We start from the raw sequence: 19,172 nt of genomic DNA on the forward strand, positions 1-19,172 counted from the left end.
ATTACTAAGGGAAAGTGGTCATCTTATGACAGGCTGGTGGGCGTCTACATAGACACCGCGATCACACACCAAGACATAGTGGTCGTGCTAATGTCTTACCATGCGATCGCCAGATTTGCATACTTTGGCAACTGACGGCTGCGTGCAAACACATCTAGCTGGAGGGTCTGAATAGGACCCATAGACCCCTGTGTTTGACAAATTACAGTTAGGGTCCTGATTGGTTGATATCTCTCTCCAAGGTTTGATACATCTCCCCTGAAGTGAGTTATAGTCACAGCTACAGAATTCGGACCTCATTCAGACCCGCTCGCAAGTGGGTCGATGTTTAGGCTCAGCGCATGCGCAGCGGCAGCACAGCACGCGCGCAGCGGCCGCACAGCGCGCGCGCAAGCCCCAAAGCGAGAGAGAAATTCTCTCACTCCGGAGCTCACTACAAAAGGGGCGGCTGTCAACGTTGATCGACTGCTTGCCCCGTTTTGTAGGCAGGGGGGGGGGGTGGTTTCACAAACGGAGGCGAACGCCTGCCGTTTTGTGGGCGGCCGCACTGTGGGCCTAATTCAGACCCGCTCGCAAGCAGGTCGATGGTGCCCTAATGCACATGCGCACGACGGAGAGAGCTCCGTCGTGCGCATGCGCGAGACCCGCATAGCGACAGCCAACGCTTGGCCCTCGCACCAAAGGGGGCGTGCTGTCGATGGTGACTGACAGCACGCCCCCTTTGGTGGGCATGCCGGGGGTGTTGCTGCCCAGACGGAGCCGTTCCCATGGGAACGCCTACCGTCTGGAGCCGGCCCCACTGACATCACTATTGATGTTAGTGGGAGTGCTTTTGGCTCCGATAGAGCCAAAAGCACTCCTGGGCTTGCGGCAGCGAGACCCTACCGCAGGGTCTCGTCGCAAGCCTGATGGTCGCGATGGTCTTGACCATCACGACCATCTTTTTGGCCGCTCGCATAAGCTGTGGGTGGTCACCCACAGCTATGCGAGCGGCAAGGAGGCCGCTCCATTTTTAGGTAGGAGGGCCCTGATTCAGAGCGAGCGCTCTGGTCAGAGCGTCCGGCTCTGAATCAGGCCCTGACATCAGCAGTGATGTCAGTGGGGAGCTTCCTGCTCGATCGGTTGCCGAGACCCAACCTTAGGATCACGTCGCAAGTCCCGATGGTCTTGACCATCGCGACCATCAACCTGGTCGGTCGCTAAAGTTGTGGGTGGTAACCCACAGCTTAGCTAGCGACCAGGAGGCCGCACTTCAAAATACAAGCGGCCGCCCACATTCAGAACGAGCGCTCGCATGAATAAGGGCTTTAGGGCCTGATTCAGACCCACTCGTGAGCGGCTGTCCGCTCGCAAGTGGGTCGATGGTCTGCACTGAGCATGCGCACGACGGAGGGAGCTCCGTCGTGCGCATGCGCCAGACACGACGAGCGAAGGACTTTCCTTCGCTCGTTGTGTCCGATCAAAGGGGGCGTGCTGTCAATGTTGATTGACAGCACGCCCCCTTTGGTGGGCGTGCCTCCCTGACGGGGGCGTTCCCACGGGAACGCCTCCCGTCAGAAGCCGGCCCACTGACATCACTAGTGATGTCAGTGGGAGTGATTTTGGCTCTGATATAGCCAAAATCACTCCGGAGCTTGCGGTTGAAAACCTCAACCGCAGGCTCCGGCTCGCAATTTCGATGGTCGCGATGGTCACGACCATCGCGGCCATCAAAATGCACGCTCGTATAGCCTGTGGGTGGTGACCCACAGCTATACGAGCGTCCAGGAGGACGCTCCATGAAAATGGAGCCCGGCCCTCATTCAGAGCGTGCGCTCTGCTCAGAGCGTACGGCTCTGAATGAGGGCCTTAGACTGTGAGTTCTCCTGTGGGCAAGGCCCTTATGCCCTTTGTTTTCCTGTGTTAATTCATTTTCTCTACCTTGTCACTGTTTTATATATGACCTGTTTCCTCACTGTCCGGTGCTGCTGAGCACTGTGGCACCCTACATATAAATAATAATAACTTTATGTACCAAATACAAGGCCTGATTCATTACAGATCGCAACTGCGATTACGCACGCAGACCCGCTGCGAAAATATGCTAATGATTGCGATCGCTATGCCATCGCAGCCCAACATAAGGACGCCCACTTCCCCTTACTCACATCCGTAATACCTTGCAAGTCTACGAAACCATCGGTAACACCGAGCACCATCGGAGCCTCACACACACTTGCACAAGCTCTGACCTTACTTACAATTTGCTAACCTTGAGTAATAGCACAAGCTGTGCATGCCATCGCAGTGACTAATTTATGCACACCCCTGTAACGGCGTTCAAACATACTGGCACGCCTGCGTTTCTCTGACAACACCCCCAAACGCTCACCACTGCGATGCATCCGAGTGGTCTCTGCGATTGCAGTGATACTTTTGCGCACTGCGATGCATAAGCAGTACGCAATAATCTGCCGTCTGCGTGCGTAATCGCAATTGCAGTCCTTGCTGAATCAGGCCCACATTTCAAAGTAGTTGTATAAAAGCCACCAATCACTGGAGTCATTTTTGAGATCAGATGCACAGTGGGCCTAATTCAGACCTGTTCGCGAGTGCTGAGCGCTCGCAAGCGGGTCGATGTTGCCCAAGTGCGCATGCGCACAACGGAGGCGGCTCCGTCGTGCGCATGCGCGAGACCCGAATAACGACGGCCAAGCCGTCGTTAAGGGTCTCGCGCCAAAGGGGGCGTGCTGTCGATGGTGATTGACAGCACGCCCCCTTTGGTGGGCGTGCCGGGGGCGTGGCTGCCCAGACGGAGGCGTTCCCATGATAGAGCCAAAAGCACTCCAGGGCTTGCGGAAACGAGACCCTACCGCAAGGGTCTCGTCGCAAGCCCGATGGTCGCGATGGTCTTGACCATCGCGACCATCATTTTGGCCGCTCGCTATAGCTGTGGGTGGTCACCCACAGCTATGTGATCGGCCAGGAGGCCGCTCTTAAATTCAAAGGGACGTCCCTGATTCAGAGCGAGCGCTCTGTCAGAGCGTCCGGCTCTGAATCAGGGACAGTATCCAGATCCCATAACCCAGAGCAGTAAATCAGATCTTTATATGAACTACCAAATCTGCGCTGGAACAATGACAAATCCGGCTGCGGCTACAGGTGAATATTGTCCTGCGCCACGATTTTTATAAACGTTCCCCAAAATATTTTCATGCAGAATAATGACAGTAAAAAAGTCATGTAATTTGGAAACGCCACCACACAAGCTTCTCTCCAGTTGTCATGATAACGCGGGCATGACAAATGGTCCTGGCCGCGGAAAGCTTTGCTTTCGTGGCACCTGGTGTCCCGGTTAACGCCGGCTGATCATCCGTTTTTTCTTGGCAGCTTCGTCAGCGCAGCGATCAGTTAATTCCTCAAGTCCTGAGAAGCAGAGAATTGAAGTGACAGCTTCTGCTGCTCCAGTAATTAATGTGGACAGGAATCTGCGGAGGAACGTGACACCCTAGAGAACGGAGATATTAATACAGCGGGTATTAATAGGACTTGACTTAGATTTATTGGCGCCGTATTGGACTTGGGTGAACATACGGAGAGGAGGAATCCAGCAGGAAGTATTCCGCGTATCATGTCTGATTTGCGGCTTGTCGCATCATAAAATGCACATATTGACTCAGGGCGGGATTCAGAGCTGTACGCTAATGCCGCCGCCACCGATGCTGCTGCGAATGTGTACACAGATGCTGCGCGAAAATGTGCAAATGTCGCAGCATCTGGGTAAAATGTATCAGCATCTGCGTACAAAGACGCAGCATCCTTCCATGGTTTCTGTCCTGAGCGAGTCTTTGGTCCTGCATAATGGCCGCGGGAATTGGGACGCTGGAATCATATTCCTTGCGTAAGGGATCACAGCCGCAGGGTGAGACACGCCTCTTACGCCCAAGCGTTCCTTGGCGCCACTCCCCAATACTTCCCCATGCACTCCATGACTGTCAATCACACTGTGAATAAATACTCGCTGCGAGCGATTACGGCAATGTACTTTGACATATGCGCAGTGCGACTCGGACGCATGTGCAGACGGACGATAATCGCTTATTGCGAAAATATCGGCATAGCAACCCTTGAATCAGGCCCTTAGTGTCAATCAGATGCCGAGCAATACGAGAAATGGCGGTGCTGCTGCGCCAGCATGGAGGAGGGTTGTGCCAACCTGCGAAAGAGATGACAAGCCCTAAACCAGAATGTGTTACCTGAGATTGTAACGCGATGACGGTTTGGGAGTGGGGGCAGCAAGGGGTGAAAACTGAGCATTTACTACCTGTCTGCGATGTCTGGTAATTCTCCGTCCATGTGTGTACAGGGTGCTGCGGGCAGCAGAATATTTCTTTAAGTTCACCTAATTATTTTCTACCTGGACAGAGCAACGGAAGTAACTGAAACCAGAAGACGCCTTTCACTTTGTGTAAAATCTGGTCCATTTCGGGGGCTGATATCACCTTTGGCGCCAGCACGATGACAGAGATTTGAAGTGTTTATCATTTTAACGCCATTTTTATATTTGGTGTAAATCGTAAAAAAAAATGTTGTTGCAGTAATTCTGACAACTATCTCGCTACCAATGGACGAGCCGCGCTTTATCAACTTACTCATCAGTCTGAGCTAGGGGCCTGATGCAGCACGGATCGCAACGCTGCGTTCGCACGCACTGCCGCCGCAGCAGAAGATGCAGACGCAGGGGCGTTTCTAGAGAGGAGGGGGCCCGTGTGCAGTCTCTGTCTGCTATAGACTCTGGGTAAGTGCGCCAGGAGTCTATAGAGTATGCAGGCCACGGCGGCCATTTTCCAGTCGGTTCTTACAGCGCGGGACGTCGCTCCGACGTGGTACTCCGGAGAGGTAAGTAATACTATGGGTGCAGGGTGTGCGGTGCGGGGGCCCCGCACACCCTGCACCCATTATAGATAAGCCGCTGTGCAGACGCCCAGCTCTACATAAAGCCGCCCCCTACACCTTACTTACATCACCATTAGTTAGCGAGACAGCGAAAACATCGGTAACATCGAGAGACATCGAACCCATACGTACAGTTGTTGTTGACCGGACCCTCACTCACAAACTGCTAAACTTCCTGCAATTACTCAGGCCGCCTATGCAATCGTAGGGGCTTAATTACGCTCGCCCCTGTAATGGCGTTCTAATGCACCGGCACGCCTGCGTTTCTCTGACCACCCCCCGTAACCACCCCCAATCGGTCACTTCCTGTCAATGCCTCTGCCATTCTTCTGCGTGCTCGCTGCGATCGCATCCCGATCGCAGTGGCTTTTTTGCATGCACGCAATACGATGCATGCACAGATTGCAAACATCAGCCGGATGCCTGCGAACGCAGCGTTGCAATACGTGCTGGATCAGGCCCCAGGAACATTTCCACTGGGACAGAAGAGCCTCTTGTTGAGGAAATCATCCGATTGCAAAGTGCAAAGTAGTTTGGGAACATCGTACAAACCTGGGCAGGGTTCTCACTCCACGCCATCCCTATTAACCCTTTCACAGCGATACCATAACCGAAACGGCTGCCAGGTACATTTCCCGGAAGTCATTTCTTCTGACTTAGAGGCACTTACATTTTCCATTTGATGTCCAGTTTTAAGGTTATAGGGCCTGATTCAGCAAGGAACGCACGGATTCAGACACACACAAACGGTCAATGGTTATGCTCTGCGCATGCATCGCAGTGTGCGATCCAGCCAGTGCGATGGAGTATGCGTACTCAGGGAGTCCGCAGCCCCAGGGACAAGTGATTGACAGGAAATGCCGTTTGTGGGTGGCGACGGGGGAGTGGTCGGGCAAACGCAGGCGTGCCCGTGCATTTGGACGGCGTTTCATGGGCACAGCGATTGCATTGCGATCATGTTCGTACAAAGGAACCATTCGCAAAGGGGGTGACAGGTAGTCAGCATTTGGGGGTGATAACGGGGGGGGGGTGTCTGACCGTTTACAAGCTGTTTCATGGGCATGCATACATTATCCATTGCATTCTCCTGCACAGCATGGGGGCTCTCTGCCTGTGTCTGCAGCTGGTCAGATCTGACTTACATGCTGTGTGACTGCCCGACGTGTGCCGATGGGACCCATGATTGCCCTGTTGCACGTCGTCAGACGGATATGAGAGTACAGCAGAGGACTCTGGGTCTGAGCTGTACGCTGATGCTCGCGCAGCTGTGGAAGTACAAAAATATGCAAATGCAGCAGCGGCCAGGACTTGTACTGAGACGCCCACCTGAGCCATCGCAGCTGTCTGCAACTGCGCACACCTACGCAGGATCGGACGTAGATCAGGCACACATCGACTCCTCGAGTAAGTCTATGGTCACTCAGAATGGGCTCCGTAACTGAGACGCTGGAGCCATGTAACTGCGCAAGGGATTGCAGACGCCAGATGTGACGCGTTCCCAAAATGGTCTAGACATGCCTGTGATTTTAGCTGACACTCCCCAGTGCCTGACTGCCAATCACACTGTGATTAATGACTTTTGCAGTGTGCGACTTCGGTAATGTACCTGCGACTCAGATGCTTGCGCATAGGCAAAAAATTGCTCCATCTGCGAAAACATCAGCATAGTAGCGCAAGGTAAGAGGGGGGCAGTGGCGGATAGTCTACCTCTCCAAATAATGGAACCGTCGGTCGGATTGTTGAGATGTGTACTCATCATCAGTGCTATGGGTCGCCAGGAAAGAGGTTTTTTGTTGCGTGCCAACCTGAAAAATAAAACCAAAGTTATACTGTGAGAATATACTGTATATAAATACTTTTCTAATGCCCCCTCGGAGCTCGCACATGCATACAGGCTATTTACTGTTGGGGGGACCTGGGGGCGCGGGGCTGTGACCACGTGTCAGAGGGCTTGATCAGTGCTTCCACAGTGCTGGCCTGCCCCCAACCTCATTCACAGGACACCATTTGCATGTCGTGCGCAGCAGCCATTCCCTGCAGAGCAAGTGCACCATAACTCCAAACTGTCTGGCCAGATCATGACGAAGCCCTGAAATCATTACTAGTGTCTGTCCTGCCTAAAGTGGGAGTGCGCACATGGCGTGCCGGCCGCTGAGCGAGAAGATGCAGCAATTAGCTACTTACATGCCACTGCGCCATGCCACATACATGAAATTATATATTCACCGTGAAACCCCCCCCCCCAATACTTGATAGCCCATCCTAGTGCCCAACAACGGAGTTTTTAAAAATGTTTATATTAAAGAAAAACCTAAGTTTATTTTTCCCGTTTACCAAGTAAATTCTACCGGTTATTGTTAAATTGCTCAGAATGTGTGAAATAAAATCAGTATGTGGAAAAGACACCGGTCTTACACGTAGAGTGCGGCGTTCTGCTATGATGTCACAGCCAACGCTACACTTCCAAACTGAGGGACCGGCGGGGGGCGCAATAACTGAGGTTTAGGGCGCTGCTTCCTAGTGGGGAGCCACAGAGCTTGCACCATGTGGACATTATGGAGGCTATTTATGAAAACTGAAGATAATAATAATAATAATAATAATAATAATAATAATAATAATAACTGTGAAGTATAGTTAATTGTTACATACACCGATGAATTATTTCCATGTGACATATGTCACTAACACACAGTAATGTATAAGGTAGCAGAGGTATTCTTCCGCTCACCTGTCACCTGTACATCCTTTACAAAATAGTCCCCCAGGTGTTAGCCCCAGGCGCTGTACTACTGACAGGTGTGCTCCGCCCCGCGCAGGAACACAACACGAGCTTGAGTCCGGATACTACTAAATATATATCGCCTCACATAAGACTGCGATGCCCCGCCCACCAGTCAGATAACCACGCCTCCCTCCCTCCCATTGGCTGATATCCCAGCTCCACGTCAATCATCTCTGTCACCTGTGCGCTCTCCCCTCCCTCAGCCTCTGCACCGTTCCCCCCCATGTCTCTGTGGGATGGGTCGGGCCATCCCCTGGGGCTGCTGGAGGTGAGCTGAACCACGCAGGGAGGAGAGGGGAGTGTGCTGCTGTGTAGATGGCAGTAGGAGGAGCGGGACACGGGAGCTTTCCCCGTCATACTCACTCCGGCTGTCCGTCCTGTGTGAGGCTGCTCTCTGCGCTGTCCACGGACGGAGGGACGGCGGCTGGGAGCTGCGGAGAGGAGGTGATTCTTCAACTTACTCTGACTACTTACCGGCGAGTCCCCTCACTCCCACCCTGTCCCCACCACTACTCCCATCCTGCTCCATAGCCCCTGCTTCCCACTACAACTCCTATACTGCCCCCTGCTGCCCCCCTACCACTTATATCCTGAGCCATACATCTCTGCTCCCCAACACTACTACTCCCATTCTGCTCCCCACCACTACTCTCATCCTGCTCTATAGCCCCTGCTTCCCACTACAACTCCTATACTGCCCCAATACCACTTCTATCCTGAGCCATACATCTCTGCTCCCCAACACTACTACTCCCATTCTGCTCCCCACCACTACTCTCATCCTGCTCTATAGCCCCTGCTTCCCACTACAACTCCTATACTGCCCCAATACCACTTCTATCCTGAGCCATACATCTCTGCTCCCCAACACTACTACTCCCATTCTGCTCCCCACCACTACTCTCATCCTGCTCTATAGCCCCTGCTTCCCACTACAACTCCTATACTGCCCCAATACCACTTCTATCCTGAGCCATACATCTCTGCTCCCCAACACTACTACTCCCATTCTGCTCCCCACCACTACTCTCATCCTGCTCTATAGCCCCTGCTTCCCACTACAACTCCTATACTGCCCCAATACTACTTCTATCCTGAGCCATACATCTCTGCTCCCCAACACTACTACTCCCATTCTGCTCCCCACCACTACTCGCATCCTGCTCTATAGCCCCTGCTTCCCACTACAACTCCTATACTGCCCCCTGCTGCCCCATTACTACTTACATCTCTGCTCCCCAACACTACTGCTCCCACCATGCTCCTGCTCTGCAGTACTACTACACTCATCCTCATTCCCAATACTACTCCCATCCTGCTCCATAGCTCCCTGCTTCCCACTACAACTCCTATACTGTCCCCTGCTGCCCCATTACTACTTACATCTCTGCTCCCCAACACTACTGCTCCCATCATGCTCCTGCTCTGCAGTAATACTACTCTCATCCTGATTCCCAATACTACTACCATCCTGCCCCCCCACCACTACTCCCATCCTGCTCCATAGCCCCCAGCTTCCTACTACGTCACCTATCCTGAACCATATATCTCTGCTCACCAACACTACAGCTCCCATCCTGCCCCTGCTCTGCAGTACTACTACTCCCATCCTGATTCCCAATGCTACTTCCGTCCTGCCCCCCACCACTACTCCCATCCTGCTCTATAGCACCTGCTTCTTACTACTTTGCCTATCCTGAACCATACATCTCTGCTCCCCAAAACTGCTGCTCCCATCATGCCCCTGCTCCCCAATACTACCTCCATCGTGCTCCCCAATACTATTCCCATCCTGCTCAATAGCCACCTGCTTCCTACTGCAACTCGCATTCTGTCCCCTGCTACCTTATCCTGAACCATATACCCCTGCTTCCCAATACTACTACTCCCATCCTGCCCCTCACCACTGCACCCATCCTGCTCCATAGCCCCCTGCTTCCCACTTCAACTAAAATCTTGCACCCTGCTTTCCCACTACTACTACTTCCATCCTGAACCCCTGCTTCCAATACTACTACTCCAATCCTGCTCCATAGCCCCCTGCTTCCACTGCAACTCCCATCCTACCCTGCTTCTCCACTACTACTCCCATCCTGAACCATATATCCCTGCTTCCAATACTACTACTCCCATCCTGTTCTATAGCCCCTTGCTTCCTAATACTATTACTCCTACCCTGCACCATATACACCGGCTCCCTAGTACAGCTACTTCCATCCTGCACCATATAACTCTGCTCCCCAAATTCACTACTCACATCCTGCACAATATACCCCTGCTCCCCAATATCACTACTCCTATCCTGCACCATATAACCCTGCTCCCCAATATCACTACTCCCATCCTGCACCATATACCCCTGCTCCCCAATATCACTACTCCCATCCTGCACCATATAACCCTGCTCCCCAATATCACTACTCCCATCCTGCACCATATAACTCTGCTCCCCAATATCACTACTCCCATCCTGCACCATATAACCCTGCTCCCCAATATCACTACTGCCATCCTGCACCATATAACTCTGCTCCCCAATATCACTACTCCCATCCTGCACCATATACCCCTGCTCCCCAATATCACTACTCCCATCCTGCACCATATAACCCTGCTCCCCAATATCACTACTCCCATCCTGCACCATATAACCCTGCTCCCCAATATCACTACTGCCATCCTGCACCATATAACTCTGCTCCCCAATATCACTACTCCCATCCTGCACCATATAACCCTGCTCCCCAATATCACTACTCCCATCCTGCACCATATAACCCTGCTCCCCAATATCACTACTCCCATCCTGCACCATATACCGCTGCTCCCCAATATCACTACTCCCATCCTGCGCCATATACCCCTGCTCCCCAGTACTTCTACTCCCATCCTGCACCATATAACCCTGCTCCCCAGTACTGCTACTCCCATCCTGCACCATATACCGCTGCTCCCTAATACTGCTACACCCATCCTGACCCGCAATACTTCTCCCATCCTGCCCCATAACCCACTACTACTCCCATCTTACCCCCTGCTCCCCCCTTTACTACTACTCCCATCCTGCATCCTATACCCTTGCTCCCCAATACTACTACTCCCATCCTGCATCCTATACCCCTGCTCCCCAATACTACTCCTCCCGTCCTGCCCCACATAACCCTGGCAACCACATAACACTGCTCCCCACTACAGCTCCCATCCTGCCTCCTGCTCCCCTCTACTACTTACATACTACTCCATAGCCTCCTGCTTTACACTATTATTTCTCCCATCTTGCCCTTTGCTCCTCACTATTACTCCCATTCTGCCCCCTACTCACCAATACTACTCAAATCCTGCCAATCACCCCCTGCTCTCCACTACTACTCCCATCCTGTCTCCTCCCTACTACTACTCCCATCTTCTCCCCTGCATACCACTACTTCCATCCTTCTTCACATGCTTCTGCTTCCCAATACCCTCATTCCTGCCCCCTGATCTCCACTACTATACTACTACTCCCATCCCATCCTCTTCTCCCTACTACTCCCATCCTGTCCCCTTCTCCCTACTACTACTCCCATCCTCTCCCCTTCTCATCCACTATAACTGCCATCCTGCTCCCCAATATTACTACTCCCATCCTGCCCCATAATCACCTGCTCCCAACTACTACTCCCATCATGCCCATTCTCCCCTCTACTCTAATTCTACCCCATATCACCCCCTGCCCCCTTTATATCCCTGTGACTTACTATAGCTCACTGATCACGATATTCCCATCTACCGCTTTCTACCTGTACTTCCTAATGTCCCCTGCTCCCTTACTAATACAACCACCCACAAAGCCTCTTTTTAATCCTCCTCCCTGATATCTGCCTCGCCCCTTTAACACCCTGTAACTCCACCCCCTTAGTCCCCCCGCCCCTCTACACTTCCCTCTCCATCTGTCCCTCTCCACTGTATCCCCTGCTTCCCACCACTTCCATTTCACTCCAGTCTACCCCTCATTCCTTACACCTTATATGCTTACCCCAAGCTTCACCTCTTCCGTCTATAGCTCACTGTCTCACTTGTGCCAAACACAGAGCCCCCATAGCTCTGCTACCCACTACTCCCATCTGACCTCAGTCCCTTGTCTATCCCCTGCATAGCCTTCTGCCCCCTGTATAAGCAGCTCCTTGATATGCACCTCTGCCAACCCCTCTCCCATAGCTCCTCTCCCCTAATTCTTCTGGTGTCCTCTCTTCCTATTCCTCCCCGTATCCTTCCTGTGCCCCTGGCGTCCTGTCTTCCTATTCATCCCTGTATCCTTCCTGTGCCCCTGGTGTCCTCTCTTCCTATTCCTCCCTGTATCCTTCCTGTGCCCCTGGTGTCCTCTCTTCCTATTCCTCCCTGTATCCTTCCTGTGCCCCTGGTGTCCTGTCTTCCTATTCCTCCCTGTATCCTTCCTGTGCCCCTGGCGTCCTGTCTTCCTATTCCTCCCTGTATCCATCCTGTGCCCCTGGTGTCCTCTCTTCCTATTCCTCCCTGTATCCTTCCTGTGCCCCTGGCGTCCTGTCTTCCTATTCCTCCCTGTATCCATCCTGTGCCCCTGGTGTCCTATCTCTATTCCTCCCTGTATCCATCCTGTGCCCCTGGTGTCCTATCTCTATTCCTCCCTGTATCCTTCCTGTGCCCCTGGTGTCCTCTCTTCCTATTCCTCCCTGTATCCTTCCTGTGCCCCGGGCGTCCTCTCTTCCTATTCCTCCCTGTATCCTTCCTGTTCCCCGGGTGTCCTCTCTTCCTATTCCTCCCTGTATCCATCCTGTGCCTCTGGCGTCCTGTCTTCCTATTCCTCCCTCTGTCCTTCCTGTGCCCCGGGCGTCCTGTCTTCCTATTCCTCCCTCTGTCCTTCCTGTGCCCCGGGCGTCCTGTCTTCCTATTCCTCCCTCTGTCCTTCCTGTGCCCTGGGCGTCCTGTCTTCCTATTCCTCCCTCTGTCCTTCCTGTGCCCTGGGCGTCCTGTCTTCCTATTCCTCCCTCTGTCCTTCCTGTGCCCCTGGGCGTCCTGTCTTCCTATTCCTCCCTCTGTCCTTCCTGTGCCCCTGGGCGTCCTGTCTTCCTATTCCTCCCTCTGTCCTTCCTGTGCCCTGGGCGTCCTGTCTTCCTATTCCTCCCTCTGTCCTTCCTGTGCCCCTGGGCGTCCTGTCTTCCTATTCCTCCCTGTATTCTTCCTGTGCCCCTGGTGTCCTGTCTTCCTATTCCTTCCTGTGCCCCGGGCGTCCTGTCTGCCTATTCCTCCCTGTATCCTTCCTGTGCTCCTGATGTCCTGTCTGCCTATTCCTTCCTGTGCCCCTGGTTTCCTGTCTTCCTATTCCTCCCTGTATCCTTCCTGTGCCCCTGGCGTCCTGTCTTCCTATTCCTTCCTGTGCCCCTGGTTTCCTGTCTTCCTATTCCTCCCTGTATCCTTCCTGTGCCCCTGGCGTCCTGTCTTCCTATTCCTCCCTGTATCCTTCCTGTGCCCCTGGCGTCCTGTCTTCCTATTCCTCCCTGTATCCTTCCTTCCTGTACCCCTGGTGTCCTGTCTTCCTATTCCTTCCTGTGCCCCTGGTGTCCTATCTCTATTCCTCCCTCTGTCCTTCCTGTATCCCTGGCGTCCTGTCTTCCTATTCCTCCCTGTATCCTTTCTGTGCCCCTGGCTTCCTGTCTTCCTATTCCTCCCTCTATCCTTCCTGTGCCTCTGGCGTCCTGTATTCTTGTTGGTCCCAATATCCCAGGTGTTCTGCTACCATTATGCCTGGCATTCCCTAACAAGTCTCTAGTTGCCCTCACACAGCCTTGACTAAGTGACAACAGTAATTTCTATCTAATACTCCTAATTAATCCTTCCACAGAGTCGCCCTACTCACCTCATGCCCCCCGGGGTGGTCCCCACTGACAGAGGCCATGTCTCTTCTGTGTGTTCGAGGTGAGTGCTCACTCTTTGGTTCCTATATAACACTGAGTGCCAGCTGCTTGTGGAAACTGGTATTTTGTATTAAGGTGGTAAAGATATGCCAGCCTCACCAGAGCGCTGACCCATGTCCCACTTAAGGCCCTTATATACCTACGCGATTTCTAGACGGTCACACGATTTTCGACTCGTCGTACATTCAGTCTCGTTGAAATCGTGCATTTGTTCATCCAATGCGCGCTCCCGTGGGTCCTTCAATCCGTATCTTGTGATCATATGTGTAGCACATATATTCCATCGTATCGTGTTCAGAACGTGGCATTTTTTTTTTTTATGCGATCTATCGTGTGGCAATAGTCATTTCCATGACTGTTTGTCCCTATTCCCTAATGAGCGCATGAGGCACAGGATAGATCATACGACTGATCCTGTGCAAAGAGAAAAAAAATATCAAAAAAAACGTGCAGACGGAACTGCAGGGTAATCGGATGTAAAACGGATGGGAAGCTGATCGTGTAGGTGTATGGGCCCTATTAGAGCTGACCGACTTCATCCGGGCTTCCTCGGGTCTAACCATTGTGTTTCAAGATTTAAAGTAGTGATTCAGAACCGTCCTTTCCCCTCAGCAATGTGACGAATGTTGGAAAAATATGTGAGTGCCGCATAGCCAGGAGCCTTATGTCAGACCTGAGGAACAGGTGCTTGCTGAGCCATTGTGTGTGTGCGGATACAGGTAGAAACTCCTGTAAATCTGTATATGATGAGATCTGTTATCACATCAGCGTTGATTAGCGAGACTTGTGTGTTCTATCCAGTAACTCACCCCATACATATACCATGCTCCTCACACTATGGAGACTTGTGTGTTCTATCCAGTAACTCACCCCATACATATACCATGCTCCTCACACTATGGAGACTTGTGTGTTCTATCCAGTAACTCACCCCATACATATACCATGCTCCTCACACTATGGAGACTTGTGTGTTCTATCCAGTAACTCACCCCATACATATACCATGCTCCTCACACTATGGAGACTTGTGTGTTCTATCCAGTAACTCACCCCATACATATACCATGCTCCTCACACTATGGAGACTTGTGTGTTCTATCCAGTAACTCACCCCATACATATACAATGCTCCTCACACTATGGAGACTTGTGTGTTCTATCCAGTAACTCACCCCATACATATACAATGCTCCTCACACTATGGAGACTTGTGTGTTCTATCCAGTAACTCACCCCATACATATACCATGCTCCTCACACTATGGAGACTTGTGTGTTCTATCCAGTAACTCACCCCATACATATACCATGCTCCTCACACTATGGAGACTTGTGTGTTCTATCCAGTAACTCACCCCATACATATACCATGCTCCTCACACTATGGAGACTTGTGTGTTCTATCCAGTAACTCACCCCATACATATACAATGCTCCTCACACTATGGAGACTTGTGTGTTCTATCCAGTAACTCACCCCATACATATACCATGCTCCTCACACTATGGAGACTTGTGTGTTCTATCCAGTAACTCACCCCATACATATACCATGCTCCTCACACTATGGAGACTTGTGTGTTCTATCCAGTAACTCACCCCATACATATACCATGCTCCTCACACTATGGAGACTTGTGTGTTCTATCCAGTAACTCACCCCATACATATACCATGCTCCTCACACTATGGAGACTTGTGTGTTCTATCCAGTAACTCACCCCATACATATACCATGCTCCTCACACTATGGAGACTTGTGTGTTCTATCCAGTAACTCACCCCATACATATACCATGCTCCTCACACTATGGAGACTTGTGTGTTCTATCCAGTAACTCACCCCATACATATACCATGCTCCTCACACTATGGAGACTTGTGTGTTCTATCCAGTAACTCACCCCATACATATACCATGCTCCTCACACTATGGAGACTTGTGTGTTCTATCCAGTAACTCACCCCATACATATACCATGCTCCTCACACTATGGAGACTTGTGTGTTCTATCCAGTAACTCACCCCATACATATACCATGCTCCTCACACTATGGAGACTTGTGTGTTCTATCCAGTAACTCACCCCATACATATACCATGCTCCTCACACTATGGAGACTTGTGTGTTCTATCCAGTAACTCACCCCATACATATACCATGCTCCTCACACTATGGAGACTTGTGTGTTCTATCCAGTAACTCACCCCATACATATACCATGCTCCTCACACTACGGAGACTTGTGTGTTCTATCCAGTAACTCACCCCATACATATACAATGCTCCTCACACTATGGAGACTTGTGTGTTCTATCCAGTAACTCACCCCATACATATACCATGCTCCTCACACTATGGAGACTTGTGTGTTCTATCCAGTAACTCACCCCATACATATACCATGCTCCTCACACTATGGAGACTTGTGTGTTCTATCCAGTAACTCACCCCATACATATACCATGCTCCTCACACTACGGAGACTTGTGTGTTCTATCCAGTAACTCACCCCATACATATACAATGCTCCTCACACTATGGAGACTTGTGTGTTCTATCCAGTAACTCACCCCATACATATACAATGCTCCTCACACTATGGAGACTTGTGTGTTCTATCCAGTAACTCACCCCATACATATACCATGCTCCTCACACTATGGAGACTTGTGTGTTCTATCCAGTAACTCACCCCATACATATACCATGCTCCTCACACTATGGAGACTTGTGTGTTCTATCCAGTAACTCACCCCATACATATACCATGCTCCTCACACTATGGAGACTTGTGTGTTCTATCCAGTAACTCACCCCATACATATACCATGCTCCTCACACTATGGAGACTTGTGTGTTCTATCCAGTAACTCACCCCATACATATACAATGCTCCTCACACTATGGAGACTTGTGTGTGTTCTATCCAGTAACTCACCCCATACATATACCATGCTCCTCACACTATGGAGACTTGTGTGTTCTATCCAGTAACTCACCCCATACATATACCATGCTCCTCACACTATGGAGACTTGTGTGTTCTATCCAGTAACTCACCCCATACATATACCATGCTCCTCACACTATGGAGACTTGTGTGTTCTATCCAGTAACTCACCCCATACATATACCATGCTCCTCACACTATGGAGACTTGTGTGTTCTATCCAGTAACTCACCCCATACATATACCATGCTCCTCACACTATGGAGACTTGTGTGTTCTATCCAGTAACTCACCCCATACATATACCATGCTCCTCACACTATGGAGACTTGTGTGTTCTATCCAGTAACTCACCCCATACATATACCATGCTCCTCACACTATGGAGACTTGTGTGTTCTATCCAGTAACTCACCCCATACATATACCATGCTCCTCACACTATGGAGACTTGTGTGTTCTATCCAGTAACTCACCCCATACATATACCATGCTCCTCACACTATGGAGACTTGTGTGTTCTATCCAGTAACTCACCCCATACATATACCATGCTCCTCACACTATGGAGACTTGTGTGTTCTATCCAGTAACTCACCCCATACATATACCATGCTCCTCACACTATGGAGACTTGTGTGTTCTATCCAGTAACTCACCCCATACATATACCATGCTCCTCACACTACGGAGACTTGTGTGTTCTATCCAGTAACTCACCCCATACATATACCATGCTCCTCACACTATGGAGACTTGTGTGTTCTATCCAGTAACTCACCCCATACATATACAATGCTCCTCACACTATGGAGACTTGTGTGTTCTATCCAGTAACTCACCCCATACATATACCATGCTCCTCACACTATGGAGACTTGTGTGTTCTATCCAGTAACTCACCCCATACATATACCATGCTCCTCACACTATGGAGACTTGTGTGTTCTATCCAGTAACTCACCCCATACATATACCATGCTCCTCACACTATGGAGACTTGTGTGTTCTATCCAGTAACTCACCCCATACATATACCATGCTCCTCACACTATGGAGACTTGTGTGTTCTATCCAGTAACTCACCCCATACATATACAATGCTCCTCACACTATGGAGACTTGTGTGTGTTCTATCCAGTAACTCACCCCATACATATACCATGCTCCTCACACTATGGAGACTTGTGTGTTCTATCCAGTAACTCACCCCATACATATACCATGCTCCTCACACTATGGAGACTTGTGTGTTCTATCCAGTAACTCACCCCATACATATACCATGCTCCTCACACTATGGAGACTTGTGTGTTCTATCCAGTAACTCACCCCATACATATACCATGCTCCTCACACTATGGAGACTTGTGTGTTCTATCCAGTAACTCACCCCATACATATACCATGCTCCTCACACTATGGAGACTTGTGTGTTCTATCCAGTAACTCACCCCATACATATACCATGCTCCTCACACTATGGAGACTTGTGTGTTCTATCCAGTAACTCACCCCATACATATACCATGCTCCTCACACTATGGAGACTTGTGTGTTCTATCCAGTAACTCACCCCATACATATACCATGCTCCTCACACTATGGAGACTTGTGTGTTCTATCCAGTAACTCACCCCATACATATACCATGCTCCTCACACTATGGAGACTTGTGTGTTCTATCCAGTAACTCACCCCATACATATACCATGCTCCTCACACTACGGAGACTTGTGTGTTCTATCCAGTAACTCACCCCATACATATACAATGCTCCTCACACTGTTCTTCTTTTATATGGTAGCTGAAATGCTCCTGAGCTTCTAATATCCTTTATAACTACATTTATTTTATTGGACGTGGGTGAATAAGTTTCCTAATGTAGGTATAGTGTATGAATTTGGCTGGACTGTGGCCCTGATTCAGAGCCGGACGCTCTGACGGAGCGCTCGCTCTGAATTAGGGCCGTCCCTCTTAGTCTTTAGAGCTGCCTCCTGGCTGCTCATATAGTTGTGGGTGACCACCCACAGCTATAGCGAGCAGCCAAAAAGATGGGTCGCGATGGTCAAGACCATCGTGACCATCGGGCCTGCGACGAGACCCTTGTGGTAGGGTCTCGTTGCCGCAAGCCCTGGAGTGCTTTCGGCTCTATCAGAGCCGAGAGCACTCCCACTGACTTAACTTGTGATGTCAGTGGGGCCGGCCCCACACGGTAGGCGTTCCCATGGGAACTCCTCCGTCTGGGCAGCCACGCCCCCGGCACGCCCACCAAAGGGAGCGTGCTGCCACTCACCATCGACAGCACGCCCCCTTTGTAGCAAGACCCGTAGCGACGGCTTGGCCGTCGCTATCCGGGTCTCGTGCATGCGCACTTGGCCAACATTGATCCGCTTGCGAGCGCTCAGCGCTCGCGAGCGGGTCTGCATTAGGTCCTGTGTCCCCAGGTGCCTGTGTTGTGTCTGCTCTCATCTCCAGGTGATGGTGTAACAGAGGAGCCTTTGTACCAGCCAAGGGTTGGGTTAGACCAGATCGTAGCGCAGTCATTGTTCTCTTTTCTGTAC

General features: G+C 51.0%; 1 protein-coding gene across 1 annotated transcript in view; it reads left to right on the forward strand.

Annotated features, from left to right (window-relative positions):
• The first annotated feature begins 8,020 nt into the window (after positions 1 to 8,020).
• The window catches only part of LOC148481365 (protein unc-13 homolog B-like), a 140,599-nt gene continuing 129,447 nt past the window's right edge, over positions 8,021 to 19,172 (forward strand). Inside the window, exons 1-2 of the mRNA XM_088453624.1 lie at positions 8,021 to 8,164; positions 13,578 to 13,651. Of these exons, the coding sequence (XP_088309750.1) occupies positions 13,630 to 13,651 (22 nt within the window). The 5' untranslated portion in view covers positions 8,021 to 8,164; positions 13,578 to 13,629. The remainder of the gene's footprint in view (positions 8,165 to 13,577; positions 13,652 to 19,172) is intronic.

This window comes from Taudactylus pleione, unplaced genomic scaffold, assembly GCF_031769625.1.
Source record: "Taudactylus pleione unplaced genomic scaffold, aTauple2 ptg000584l, whole genome shotgun sequence".
Classification (NCBI taxonomy): Eukaryota; Metazoa; Chordata; class Amphibia; order Anura; family Myobatrachidae; genus Taudactylus; species Taudactylus pleione.